The 13,947-nt window shown below is 34.6% G+C and overlaps 1 protein-coding gene and 1 non-coding gene across 9 annotated transcripts in view; both read right to left on the bottom strand.

The window, feature by feature from the left end:
- Positions 1–13,947, bottom strand: part of ECT2 (epithelial cell transforming 2) — a 63,909-nt gene that overhangs the window by 36,963 nt on the left and 12,999 nt on the right. For all 8 annotated transcript variants that reach the window (XM_019946268.3, XM_019946272.3, XM_073803912.1 and 5 more), the window contains 2 exons: positions 10,051–10,187; positions 5,103–5,222 (listed from right to left, as the gene is read on the bottom strand). In XM_019946268.3, the coding sequence (XP_019801827.1) occupies positions 5,103–5,222; positions 10,051–10,187 (257 nt within the window). The remainder of the gene's footprint in view (positions 1–5,102; positions 5,223–10,050; positions 10,188–13,947) is intronic.
- Positions 4,337–4,477, bottom strand: LOC117312278 (U4 spliceosomal RNA). The gene has a single exon (XR_004526536.1). It is a non-coding gene; the product is annotated as a U4 spliceosomal RNA (small nuclear RNA).

Genomic DNA, 13,947 nt, shown 5'->3' with positions numbered 1-13,947 from the left:
CCGTAAGCCATGGCCGCTGAGCCTGTGCGTCCAGAGCCTGTGCTCCGCAACGGGAGAGGCCACAACAGTGAGAGGCCCGTGTACCGCCAAAAAAACCCAAAAATAACAAAACCATATAAACATAAGTTCCTCAGTCATTTTTAAGAATGAAAAGGGACCCTGAGACCAAATAATTTAAGAACCACTACCCTATATTCTGCAGATTCAGAAAAGCCAAAAGGGAAAAAATTTACTTCCAATAGCAAAAAGGTGAACTCAAGCAAGAATAATTTAACAGCTCACAGTGTCAAGAACAAAGATTTAACTGTTTAAAACTGCACGTGAAAGAAACAAAAGAAAAAGATTATAAATAAGACTAATCTTGGAACAATATACTGTAGTGAATTCTGGCACTGACTAGTTAGTTTTAAATACTGGTTCTAGAGCCTGTTAGTTTTGTGCTGTTAGGCAAGTTACTTAACCTTAAAGTGCCTCAATTTTCTATTATGAAAAATGAGGATAGTAATGACTCCTATCTCATAAAGGATTAAATTAGTTAATACTTGATTAGCACTTAGAAGAAACCCTAACCCTATAGTAGTGCTCAATAAGCTATTATTAACTATATTTTCCTATGTATTTAACATAAATAAGGGAGATATCTGGAAAACTGTGATGCAAAAAAAAAAAAACCACCTTATAGCACTGCCAATATAATCTAGTGGTACATTTTTAAAGTGTAAAAAATTACAGGATGGCTGCATATACTTATATAAGAATACTGTTACCAAAGAGCAAAATAATCTCTAGGGGATCCGAAAAATAGTCTACTGTTTCTGGTTAACCTTTAAATCCTCATGCTTGTTGATTAAATAAAGATCTCTGCCCTAATCAACTGTTAGCTCAGGGACTAAGTAAAGAAACCAAGGCTTAGAGACATTAATTTGTCCCAAATCACACTGTTGTGAACGAGTATTCATACTCAGGCTTGTCTGACTCCTGATTCTATGTCATTCTACTTGATCTATACCACAGTTCTCCCCATCAGAAACGGGGAGTCAGGTGGGCAGGCGAGCCCCAAACAGCATTATTCATAGTGCCACCATTTCTTACAATGTTTCTGTAGGAATATGCTTGACTCAGTTTCGGACAGACCCTGGGACATGTCTCCTCCTTGTCCATTACACAATTCTCCATCGGATGCTCCCAAAGTTACCTCCTGGCCATAAGAAAGGAGAACTCTATAGTTCTAAGACATAGAGCATAGCTCCCAAAGTGTATTGCAAAAGTAGAGGAAGTTGTAAGCAGATGGGATTAAGAAAGCTAAGCTCCTTCCTTCTCTTCTTCCTCGCTAAGATTTCTTCTGTCCTGTTACCATCTATTTTTATACAAGATAGGTTTCTCTTTTGCTTAGCTCACAATACTCCAAATTAGCAGATTTCCCAGTATATACCCGTTCCTGAAACAAGTACAAGGTACCTTAGGACTTACACTAAATTAACAAATAACAAACACAGAAAGAAAACATTCTCCCTCCAACCCTTTCCTTTCTCTTTGGTTTCATCATAGTTCCATACAAAAGCAGGCATTTGCAGAAGGACCAATGGTGATTAGCCCTGAAAAGGAAAAATTCACACATAGGAAAAGAGGTGTTCATAACAATCTCAAAAATTCTCAACTTAATCTAAATATTAGCATGCTAAAAGTTGGAGGCAAATTAAGAATAAGGCTAAAGGTATCCACATGATATCTAGGATGACAAAATACACTAAGTTCCAGTCCTAATTTGGACATTTAAAAGTAGCATGACCAATGTTCAGCAAATATCTACTGATAGAAATCTAAGTGCCAGACAGTGGCTGTAAACACAGTGGGTAAAAAATGATTTTAGTCCTTCACAAAACATCTAAACATTAGTTTACTTGCCTTCTGAATTTAGTTTATTGGTAATATGAATTGCTATTGTTATTTATTGAATGCTCAGTGTTAGGCACTATGCTTAGTGACATAAAAATGTAAAAACTGAGAATAAAAATTTCACAACCACCCATGATTCAGATACTACTATCCCCATTTTACAGATAAGAAAACTGAAGCAATTAAAGTTACCTTACTTCAAACCCAAATCTACTTTATTCCACAGTCCATATCTGAAACCACTATGCAATGCTATAAAATAGATACCAGTGCTTCTCAGGAATACCATACCAATAAGATGATATGAAAAACTGTACAAACTTAAGCCACATTTACACGGTTTATTCATTTACATATTAAAAGAATAAATCTACAGCATGATAATCAAGAAGCAATACAGCATTAGTAATAGTCAGGACATGGAAAGAAACTAAGTGTCCATAAATGAATCAATGGATAAAGAAAATGTGGTATATACAATGAAATATTATTCAGCCATGAAAAGAAGGTTATCCTGCAATCTGTGACAACATGGATGGACCTTGAGGGCATTATGCTACGTGAGATAAGTCAGAGAAAACAAATACTATATGATCTCACTTACATGTGGAATATTTAAAAAAAAAACCTCATAGATACAGAAAACAGATTGGTAGTTGCCAGAGGCAGGGGGAGGAGTGGGTGAAATGCGTAAAGGTGGTCAAAAGGTGCAAACTTCCAGTTATAAGAAAAATAAGTCCTTAGGCTGTAATGTAGAGCATAGTGACTATAGTTAACAATACTGTTTTGTATATCTGAAAGTTGCTAAGGGAGTAGATCTTAAAAGTTCTCATCACAAAGGAAAAAAAAACAACTATGTGTGGTGGCAGATGTTAACTAAACTTATTGTGCTGACCATTTTGCAATACATATATCAATCCATTATGTTGTACACCAAAAACTAATACAATGCTATATGTCAATTTTATCTCATTAGAAGTGGGGGCAAGACAACATTAGGGTCTAGGAGAACAGACTGAGACAAAAAAGGGTTCAAATTCAGTGTCCAGCATTTATTATATGACTGACTTTATAAAAATTATTTAATCTCTGTATGTAGCAGTTTCACATCTGTAAAAGTGGACAATTATAATATCAACTTCTTGGTAATGTTCAATAGATGTGACAATACTTGATAAATGGTAGGCTACATTCAAAAGAAGAAAAAAATGTTATGCATAAAAAAACCAGAAAGAAAATACAACAAAATTTTAGGAGTATTTGGGTTATGGGATTATAGGTTTTTTCTACTCCTTTTTCCTTTATTTTACAAATAAATGTTTGACAGCACACATTGCCGTCACTGTAGGAAAAAACATAGGCTTTAAAATTTTAAACGTATGACAAACCTGTAATCAGCTAAAAAACAACTACTAGTTGAAATACTGGTAATCCAAGTTTATAAAAGCTTAAAAAATTATGTTACACATTAGAAAACTAAAGGGTGACCATCGTTTTCAAAGCTCCAGTGACTCACTAGTGAATGAAACAAAAAAGCAGACTCACAGATATAGAGAACAAACTAGTGGTTACTGGTGGGAAGATGGAAGCAAGGAGGGCAATTTAAGGGTAGTGTGGAAAAAGAGGGTTATTATGGGATTAGATGACATTATGTATATGAAACTTTTGAAAACTGTAAAGCACTATAGAATTTAAAGACTCTTTCATCTAGTAAAAAAGAAATTTTTTTTTAAAAAGATCCAGTCAATCAGAGAACATGATTTTCTGAATTGAGATTATGATCCTATACACATAAAAGTATGTAACATTTTATATTGGATGGGAACTTGCACACCCAAACTGGCTAAATGACTAACACAAAGTGATCCACAAATTAGTAGTAAAACACCAAGATGAAAACCTGCTTGCCTTTCCACTCTACCTTTATGCCTCTCAGTGTTTATGACAAAAAAAAAAAAAAAAACCATTCCAAGAAAATTTTACTCTTCAAATATTCAGAATCCTAACTGGAAATAAGGAGAAACTAGCCTGAGATTCTATAGTTTTTTTTTTTTTGCGGTACGCGGGCCTCTCACTGCTGTGGCCTCTCCCGTTGCGGAGCACAGGCTCCGGACGTGCAGGCTCAGTGGCCATGGCTCACGGGCCCAGCTGCTCTGCAGCATGCGGGATCCTCCCGGACCAGGGCACAAACCCGTGTTCCCTGCATCAGCAGGCGGACTCTCAACCACTGCGCCACCAGGGAAGCCCGATTCTATAGCTTTTTAAGAAAAGACAGACTCTCCTTCAAAATTACTTGTAAATCTAGAAATAAGTGAAATATGGTCAAGAATATTGATAAAATATACAATACAAGCATTTGATAAATTGCATTTTTATTAACTTATAAGTCTTTTATATTTTTGTCCACAACGTGCAGTAAAATCAAAAGTTAGTTAATGTTTTTGTTTGAAAACATTCTGTAATTCAGATTGATCTTTTTATTGTAATATAGAATAAACATTTAGGGAAAAGTTTTCAATTAGCAATAATAGCACGCCTCAGATAAACCTCATTGGGTATGATACTGCCACTGCACAAAGCTGGAAGAGACATTAATATGGGTTGTTTTGAGAGGAAAACTGATAAATTTTGCTCAGGCATCACATAGGTAAACTAAGAGGAAATAATGCTAAACTACTTTTAAGGGTTCAGCTAAACCTGCCCCAAAATTACTTTACTATGAGAGATTGATACCTGGAATTCATGGACCCTTTATCAAGAGAAAATCATTAAAAAGAGGATAGCATTGTCTTACACGGTTTTGGCATTTATCTGACCATAAAGATAGAGAGAAATGAAAGAAATGATCTCGAGTCCCTTCCAACTTCACAGTTTTTCAAATAAACCAAAGCAAAACAAAAACATACAACTTAGGATGAACAACAGCAGGAAAATAAGAAAAATAGTACTAGCAAACATGTCTCTATAGAAAAGACTTCATAAGGTCTAAATTCCTTATTTTCAAATTAATCAAAATCAAAACACAGGCAAACAGCAAATATTAATAAGGCACTGGAGCAAAGGGACAAATGATTCAAAGGAATAAATGAGGGATTAAGCAATTTTAAATACAAAACTTATTTAGCTAGTCAGAAGCACCTGAAAAATTGTACTAAATATATACAATGAAAAAAGAATTACTACTACACTAACACATACAAATTTACCTTTATCTTAGTGTGCACATCAAAGATATCTGGAATACTACCAAAAATAGTCTTAATCTCTTCTGGTGCAAGGATAGGCCCACCTCGTTGTCCTTCCTCTTCCAAAGGCACTTGAAATAGCTAAAAGGTAAAAAAGATTAGTTTAGGTCGATTGTGGAAAAAGGAAAAAAAATTAAAAATCTAACATACAGACAGTGATAAAGGAGAGCTATGATGTTAATGGAAAAGAAAAAAAAGTTGAAAAAAAATACTTCTCCCTAAATTTGAGACCTTTTCTCATAACATTTTCTAGTCTGTTTTATCCTATTTATTTATTCATCTCTGTGTGTATATACAATCTTGTAATAAAATGTTACATTAGGGCTTCCCTGGTGGCGCAGTGGTTGAGAATCTGCCTGCCAATGCAGGGGACACGGGTTCGAGCCCTGCTCTGGGAAGATCCCACATGCCATGGAGCAACTAGGCCAGTGAGCCACAACTACTGAGCCTCTGAGTGTCTGGAGCCTGTGCTCCGCAACAAGAGAGGCCGCGATAGTGAGAGGCCTGCGCACCACGATGAAGAGTGGCCCCTGCTTGCCGCAACTAGAGAAAGCCCTTGCACAGAAACGAAGACCCAACACAGCCAAAAATAAATAAATAAATAAATTAAAAAAAAAAAAATAAAATGTTACATTAGAATCTAGTAAAAGTTTATCACAGTTCTATAAATCATTAAAATTGTTAGTAGGATTCACAGTAATTTCTACTTTTTTTATTCAAGTAAGTAAGGAACAAAGCAATAAGCAGTCATACACTTAATGTAAGTACTAAATGTTTTTAAATGATAGCAAAAAAACTTGGTTTAGGGGGAAAAGACTGGATGTGAAGCTAGAAGACCTGTCTATAACCATGTTGATCTAAGGTGGAGCTGAGGCAGTGATGCTAGCACAGGGCAGCGGCTGCAAATATAGATCATCATTAGCAGAGAGGTGTGACTGCACAGAGACCATAATAAATCAATTGCTTGCAGACTCATATCAAAACCCTGTCAGAAGTGGCAAGTGAAAACAAGCTCAGGAAAAAAAAAAAAAAAACAAGCTCAGGGCTCCCACTAATTCTGCATTATGGTGAGTTGTATAATTTTTTCATTATATATTACAATGTAATAATAATAGAAATAAAGTGCACAATAATGTAATGCCCTTGAATCATCCCGAAACCATCCCCCGCACCCCCACCATATGTGGAATAATTGTCTTCCAGAAAACCGGCCCCTGGTGCCAAAAAGGTTGGGGACTACTGTATTATATGATTCCATTTTATGACATTTTCAAAAACCACAGAATTATAAAAATGGAGAATAGATCAGTGGTTACCAGGAGGTGGAAGGAGAAAAGGGTGTGACATAAAGGAACAGTACCAGGAGTTTTTTGGGGTATGGAAATATTCTGTATCCTCATTGTAGTGGTGGTTAAACAAATTTTCACATGTGTTAAAATTCATGGAAATGTACATCAAGAAAGAGTCAATTTTACTCTATAATTAATAAAATTTGACTTAAATTTTAAAATGTTCATTGACTATTCAAAGTAAAAATAATAATGTATTATTGTGTTCTTAACATATGTGGAAGTAAAATGAATGACAACAGCACAAAGGGCAGGAGGGGATTGAAGGAAGGGGGGGAAGAAAGTACATTCTAAATAGTAAGAAACTTCATTAAGATTATGAATTGTTCCTATTTTTAAGAACGACTACAATTCTACAACAGTTTATCCCCCCTTAAAAAAATGTGTGTATATATATACACACACACACACATATAAATATATATATACACATATATATATATATTCAGGCTTTCCATTTCTGTAAGTATGGTGAAAGCTACCTGCTGAAAACAAAATACTGAAGAAAAACCTCTTTCTAAATACAGCAATAAGCTGACAAGAAAGTGAGGTACCTTCGGAGGCCAAAATCTAAGTGAAAGTAGAAAGTTGAGTGCTAAATCACCTTTTGCCCCAAAGACATTTGCCTAAACTGATGAAAGTTAAGCTTCACCTATAAAAGCCTCAGTGGGAACAGGAGACCAACACAAAACCTAGTTTCCAACATACTAACAACTTCCAGTAAAATTAAGTGTGTTTAACCAATGATCCAGAAATTCCAGGTTTTTGCCCGGAATATGTTCTCAAGGAGCCATGAATAAGAATATTCACAGCAGCACTACTAGTAATAGTAAAAACAAACAGCAACGGAACACTAAAACAAATTTCAATGTCAGCAACGAAACACTAAAACAAATCTCAATGTCTATTAAAAATAAAAGTTAAAGTTGAAATATTCATACAGGAAAATGAATTACTACTACATGCAGTGACACAGATGTGTTTCAAGAACATTTCTATCAAGTGAAAAAAGCAATTCACTAGAAAATATATACTGTTACATTTGATGTTCTACACATATGTGATAGATCTATAAGGAAAATGATAAGCACAAAATTCCAGATTACAGTTATTGCTGAGAGAGGGGAAAGAAATGGAATTGGGAAAAAACACAATAGAGGATGCAAAGATATCTGTAACCATTTATAAGCATTCCTTTATCTAGTCAACATTTAATTAAAATTCCTAAACAAAAATATTCAGACACCAAAATACATCAAGATTCATTAAAACTTCTCAGTATTCTAAAGACACAATACCTTAAAACAGTTCTACTATTTGTTTTAATCACTCATATAAAATTAGTTAGCCAAAATACTATTGATTCTACCTTTCCAATATTTCTCAAATCTATCCTCTTTTCATTCTCACTGATACTATCTTAAGAAGTTCAGGTTCTCAAAATCTCTAACCAAGACTGCCAAAATAACCTCCAAGTAGATTTCCTTGCCTCCACAATTTCCCCTTCTTCAATACCTCCTTCAAAGTGAACCAAGTTCCCTTCTAAAATACAAGTCAAGTGATATCATCCCTCCTCCCATCAAAAATTCTTCTATAATTACACGTGACACACTGTACAAAGGCCGTCTCCAGTCTGGCATAAGCAGTCTTAACTCTCACTGTATCCATACTCCAACCCCTATCCCAGTCCACTTAACCCACCCTCAACTCTAATCCCCCTAGACTACTCTGTAATACCTTGAATGATACATATCTTCAGTTTGTACTGTTGGAATAATCTCAAATACACTTCCTTCCATACTCTTTGCATGCACCAATCATAATTATGCTTTAACACTCACTTCAATTTGTATCTTCTTTATGATACTTCTCCCAATGTTCAACCACTGAAAATTCCAGACCAAACCTTCCCTAAGCTGGAAGAGGAGCAAAATTCTCACCATACAAATCTCCAAATACCTTAACTAAACCTCCCTCATGAAGTTCATAACCTTCCACTTGGTATTATAATAGGTGTGTATGTTTTAACTCCTCTTCCAGTCTAAGTTCCTTTAAAACAGGAACCCTCTTTAACACTTGTCACAAAACTTTATATTAATAGGTACCTAAGTATTATTTGGAATACATCAAGCTGCTGGATAGTCACTTAATTTGGGAGCTAAGTTAAAATTAAGCTATTCCAAATCCAAACTAAAAAAAAAAAAAAAAAAAAGACACATTAGTCCTAAAAAAAAAAAGCTTAAAAAGAACACTATCATGAATTTAGACCACAATCTTTTAAATAAACTTAGGTGAGTTTATACTAAGCACAGTGGTATGAAAGTCTGTCTACAGTGTAATAATTACAAGTGCTTTTGAAAAAGAAGTTTTAGTGAATTTAATTGATATGCAAATTAAAATTCTGAAACTCCAGTGCCTTTACCACAGCCTGAAAGGATTTACATTTCTAGGTAATAAATGCTACCAAAGTACATGAACAGTATATGCCAAAGGGATTTTCTGCTACTCAACCACATTTTGGCTGACTATAAAAACTTCAACAAGAAACTCATCTAGGATGATTTCCCTTGAGGAAGAAGAGCAGAGCTGACTTAAAACAAGTGAAGTTTAATATAGCAGAGGGCCTCATAAAACCCTGACTACTGCTAAACAAATTAACTGTGAAGAATAATCTCTCTGTGAATACCAAGAAAGAAGTCTTTTCATTTCTTATTCATGCATTTTATCAATGGTACAAGCAACTAAAGGCCATTATATTGGACCTTAATGAGATATATTAAGATTTCAAATAGAGATCAGTTAAAAATTAAACCCAAATCAGAAACTCCCTATATTTTTCTATTCAAAGTCAAGCTTGGTGGTATCAACCTTATTTTCCTGACAAACTATTTCCTTCATTACCACAAAGTTATTCCTTCTTTCTACAGATTCCAAAATAATGTCCTATTATTGTGTCTTTCAGAACCTTGAATTTTGATTTATTCCTTAATATCTTCTTCAATTTCAACCTACAAGGATTCATTAGAATTGTTTTTCTTCAGAAATAACTTCATAGTACGTTTTAATATTAGTAAGCAATGAATCAACCTTTGACTACTGCGTAATTTAAGAAAACTCGACACAGTAAAGGATTACTAAAAAAAATGACAACCATATTGTTATGCTTCATTGCTAATTGCTTTTCCATATATATACAGTACTAAATAAAGCAGTGACTCTAGAATACACATTATCAGAAAAAGCTACCACTTCCAAATATAAATGCAGTATCTTGACATGGAAGCTGCTAAATTCTGAATTAAACTCAGTCCCCTCTAAGATTGTCTATTGAGGATCCTTCTCTCTTTAAAGTCACTATTAAAAAAAGATGCTATTTCTGCATGAATAAAACGCTACTCTTACAGTTATGTCATTTCCCTAAGAGCAGTTTTTGTCATACATTTTCATTTTTAATATCTGTTCAAATTCTATGCTTATATAATTTTCTTATAAAAAATAATACCACTTAGATTTTTTTACTTATAAACACTGGAACAGAGAACATTTTTCCCAACTCTTACCTGAATAATTGTGGCCAATATATTTACGTAATTACTTTCAGTCTGATAGAGCTCTCTTGCAACTTGCCACCTGGCTGACTGCTTTGAAGGAACTGGAGTAGAATTTTTAGATGACTTAGTACAAGACTTTGGTGTTTCTAAAAGGTATAAAGGAGGAAAGATTTAAAATGGAAGTCAGATGTAAGTACCAAACACTGTACAAATTTAATAGGAAAAAAGGGAAAGATATCTACTCCTATAAATATACCACCATACACATTTTCATTAAAGTAGAATTTCCTCCTAGAATAAGGCCAGAAAAAAATAATGGTCATGTACTCTTCAAAATTATCGAGGTCATTAAAAACAAAGATTGATTGAAAAAAAGAACTGTTCCAGATAAGAAGAAACTAGAGAAAGATAACACAACAACCTGTGATCATGGATTGGATCCTAAGCCAGAAAAAACTTTTTTCTTTTGCTTAAAAGCACATTAGGACATTAGTGGAATAACTGGTAAAATTTGAAGGTCTATAGAGTAGATCATAGTATTAAATGTTAATTTCCTAATTATAATACTTATACTGTACTTATGTAAGAAATGTTCCTGTATTTTGGGAAATACACAATTAAGTATTTAGAGGTAGAGGCACATCATATCTCCAACTTTCTCTCAAAACAGCACAGATATAAAAAATACACGTGTATGTAAAAAAAGAGAGAGAGAGAGAGAGAATGAATGAATGAATACTAAAGCAAATATGGCAGAATATTTCCATTTAGGAAATCTGAATCTTTACAGCAATATATAAAGATATTTAAGTTAAAAAAGAAGGAAAAGGTTGTTACGATTACACAGTCAAAATAATGGAAAACTTTTCATATATATATGGAGAAAGACTCCCTTAAAAAAAAAAAAAAAAAAAACCCAACATTAACTAAATTCTCTGTTAAAGTATCTTAACATAAGATATTCAGTCTAACCCAAATTGGAGGGAGGATGCATTAGTATATTTTATATGTATCTCAAGAAAAAATTTTTAATGAAATTTCATGAAAGCTTAAAATACATTTTCTTACTATCAATATGGTTAGAATACTTAAACATTATATACAGAATCTCCTAATAGCAAGTTCTCAATAGGAAAAGGAATGTATAACACATAATAGAATGACATGAAAGAAGACAATATATAGTCCCAGCATATCAAATTTACTCAATGATAAATAATCTTAAGCATTAATTTAAACAATCATGCATACTGTGGAGTTCTGAATGTTTAAAAAAAAACAAAAAAACAGACTTCAAAGAATTTCCCACTTGCCATATATTATTTTGGGCTACACTCACCAGACCCAGGAGTCTCTGCCATTACGGTATACTTTAGGGGGAAAAAAACTGACATACACTGATCTAATTTAATTATTGTGTCTAAGCAGTGATCTACAAACTGGGTATTCTATTATTCAGAATACCTAATACATAACAGTTGTCATGTCTGTTTTCTTTAGTGGTTCATTTTCTTCTGTCCCCTCAACTTCATATTCAAGCTTCAGTCCTTTATGTTCATCTCTTACCATCTCATGCCCATTAGGTCCACCATGATCACAGAACCAGTAAATTCTTAGATCTACATATCTAATCATAATCCCCCACCCAAGCACCTGGTTCAGCTTTTCCAAATGCCTACTGGACATTTCTACCTCAATTTAACCTGGATTTTCTCTCAAACTACACTCTTTCCTCCAAAATATAAACTTTCTATTTTTGCTAAGGAAGAATTTCTTCCATTTAATACTTTGCCATCTTCTCCTCTTCCTCCCCATCACTCCATTCTATCAATATTTCCCCAGTGCTTCTTACTTTTCTTTCCAAACATCATCAACCCTGGTTTAGGGCCTTATTACCTTGTGGCCCAAGTCTCTAGAGATTACTTCATGGTCAGGCTATCTCTAAACTGCCTTACTTCTAATCATGCTTCAGAATAATCCACTACAAATTACTTACTCAATGAATCACTCTGCTGCTCAAGTTTCTAAAGTTCCTTGCTGATGACAATATACAGATCAGACATGCCAGTCTGATCTCAAAGTTCTCTAATATTAGGCCCCAATTAACCTTTTTCTAATGTGACTCTTACTCCTCCATCCTCCAATCAAACTGACCTATTCACTTTTCCCTAAAAACTCATTTTGTACGCTGTTACCTGTATTCTTGCTCCTCTTATAATCTCAAATCCACCTCAGTTTTCTGGGCCTACCTTAAATTGACTTTCAATTCCTTCCATGAATATTTAGTGAGTACCTACTCTATCCTAGGCACTGGGAATAAAGCAGAGAAGCTAGACAAGGTTCTTGTTCTCTTCCAGCTTACATTCTGGTGAAGCAAGTAAAATAAAGCAGTAAACAAACAATTTCTAACAGTGATAACTACTACTGAAGGCAACAACCAGGTAACGGGTTGGTAGGAAGGAGTAGTGGGACAGAGACTTAACTTTAAAGAGAACCCCGATAAGATTTAAGACAGGGAGAGCAAATATAAAGTTCCTGAGGTATGGTTGTAGTAGAAAAATCTGAAGAATAATAAAGATATTATGACTGACACCCAGAGAGGATTAGTGGAGGACAAAAGCACATGAGGTTAGAAGTAGGTGAAGAAAGATTACATAGGAACCTGAAAGCTACGGTAATACAAAGCCATTGAATGACTTCATGCAGAGGAGCGGCATGAACTAATTTATACGTTTTTAGAGACTGGTTAGTCTGCATGTAGAAAGGCAAAAATGAGTACAGGGAGACCACTTGGGGACCACTGCAATTGTCTAAGAGAGACCATTTTTACAGAAAAGGTTGATAAAGGAAGTGTAACAAAGGAACAGAGTTGGAGTGGCAGAGAGAATCAAGAGTTCTAATTTGATTATGTTAAGTTTAGGATGTGTATTAGACATGAACAAGGAGGTGTCAAGTATATTGTTGGACAGGGAAAACCTCAAATTTGGGAGTCAACAGCATATAGAAAAGCCATGGAATTAAATGAGAAAATTTAGGAAGAATTCAATGGAGAAGAAACGACTCAGGAATAATATTCCACATTTAGAGTTAGAGAGAGAAGTTAGGTCAAGGAGAATGTGAAACGAATGATATGCAAAAGCCAAAATTAAAAAATGTGTCCAGGAAGGAGTAGCTGCTAATGTGTTGAATGCTGCTGATTACACAAAAACTGTCAGCACCCCCAGCAAGAGCAACTGGAATGAATGAAATTCAATTGGAATGAATTGAAAGGAAAATAAAAAGCAAGGAAATGAGACAATGGATCAAGGTGATTCCTTCAAGAGTACCTATATGAAAGGGAAGAGGGAAATGGGACAGTAAGTGGAAAGTATTACAGAGTCCAGGGAAGGTTTTGATTGTTTCATAAATTAGAAAACACAACAAATTTGTGTGCAGACTAAAAAAAACAGAGGGGAAAAACTGAAGATCAAGAGAGAAGAGCTAATTATAGGTGGCTTCCTGTATCAGCTGAGAACAAAGTAAATTCACCTTCCTCTGACTTCACTGTACCTATTTTCTCTATAATCTATGTGACATCTTCTATGATTCCTGTGTGTTAAGAACCTGCTCTTTGAACAGTTCTATCAATTTCTAGCTGTGTGACCCCAGACAAGTTTTCCTTCTCTAACCTCAATCTAGTCATCTGTAAAACAGGGACAATAAAACCTATCTTATAAATATACGAAACACATAAACAGTTAGTATATAGCAAGCAACTATTAAATGTAAGCATTTTCGTGTGCCTTTTCTCCTCAGACAGAACAAAGGTCATTAAAAACAGAGCCTTTCTGGGACTTCCCTGGTGGCTCAGTGGTTAAGAATCCGCCTGCCAATGCAGGGGAGACAGGTTCGAGCCCTGGTCCAGGA

This window comes from Tursiops truncatus, chromosome 4 (assembly GCF_011762595.2).
Source record: "Tursiops truncatus isolate mTurTru1 chromosome 4, mTurTru1.mat.Y, whole genome shotgun sequence".
Classification (NCBI taxonomy): domain Eukaryota; kingdom Metazoa; phylum Chordata; class Mammalia; order Artiodactyla; family Delphinidae; genus Tursiops; species Tursiops truncatus.
The sequence above is the reverse complement of the archived record's forward strand: the minus strand, read 5'-3'. Positions and strand labels throughout refer to the sequence as shown.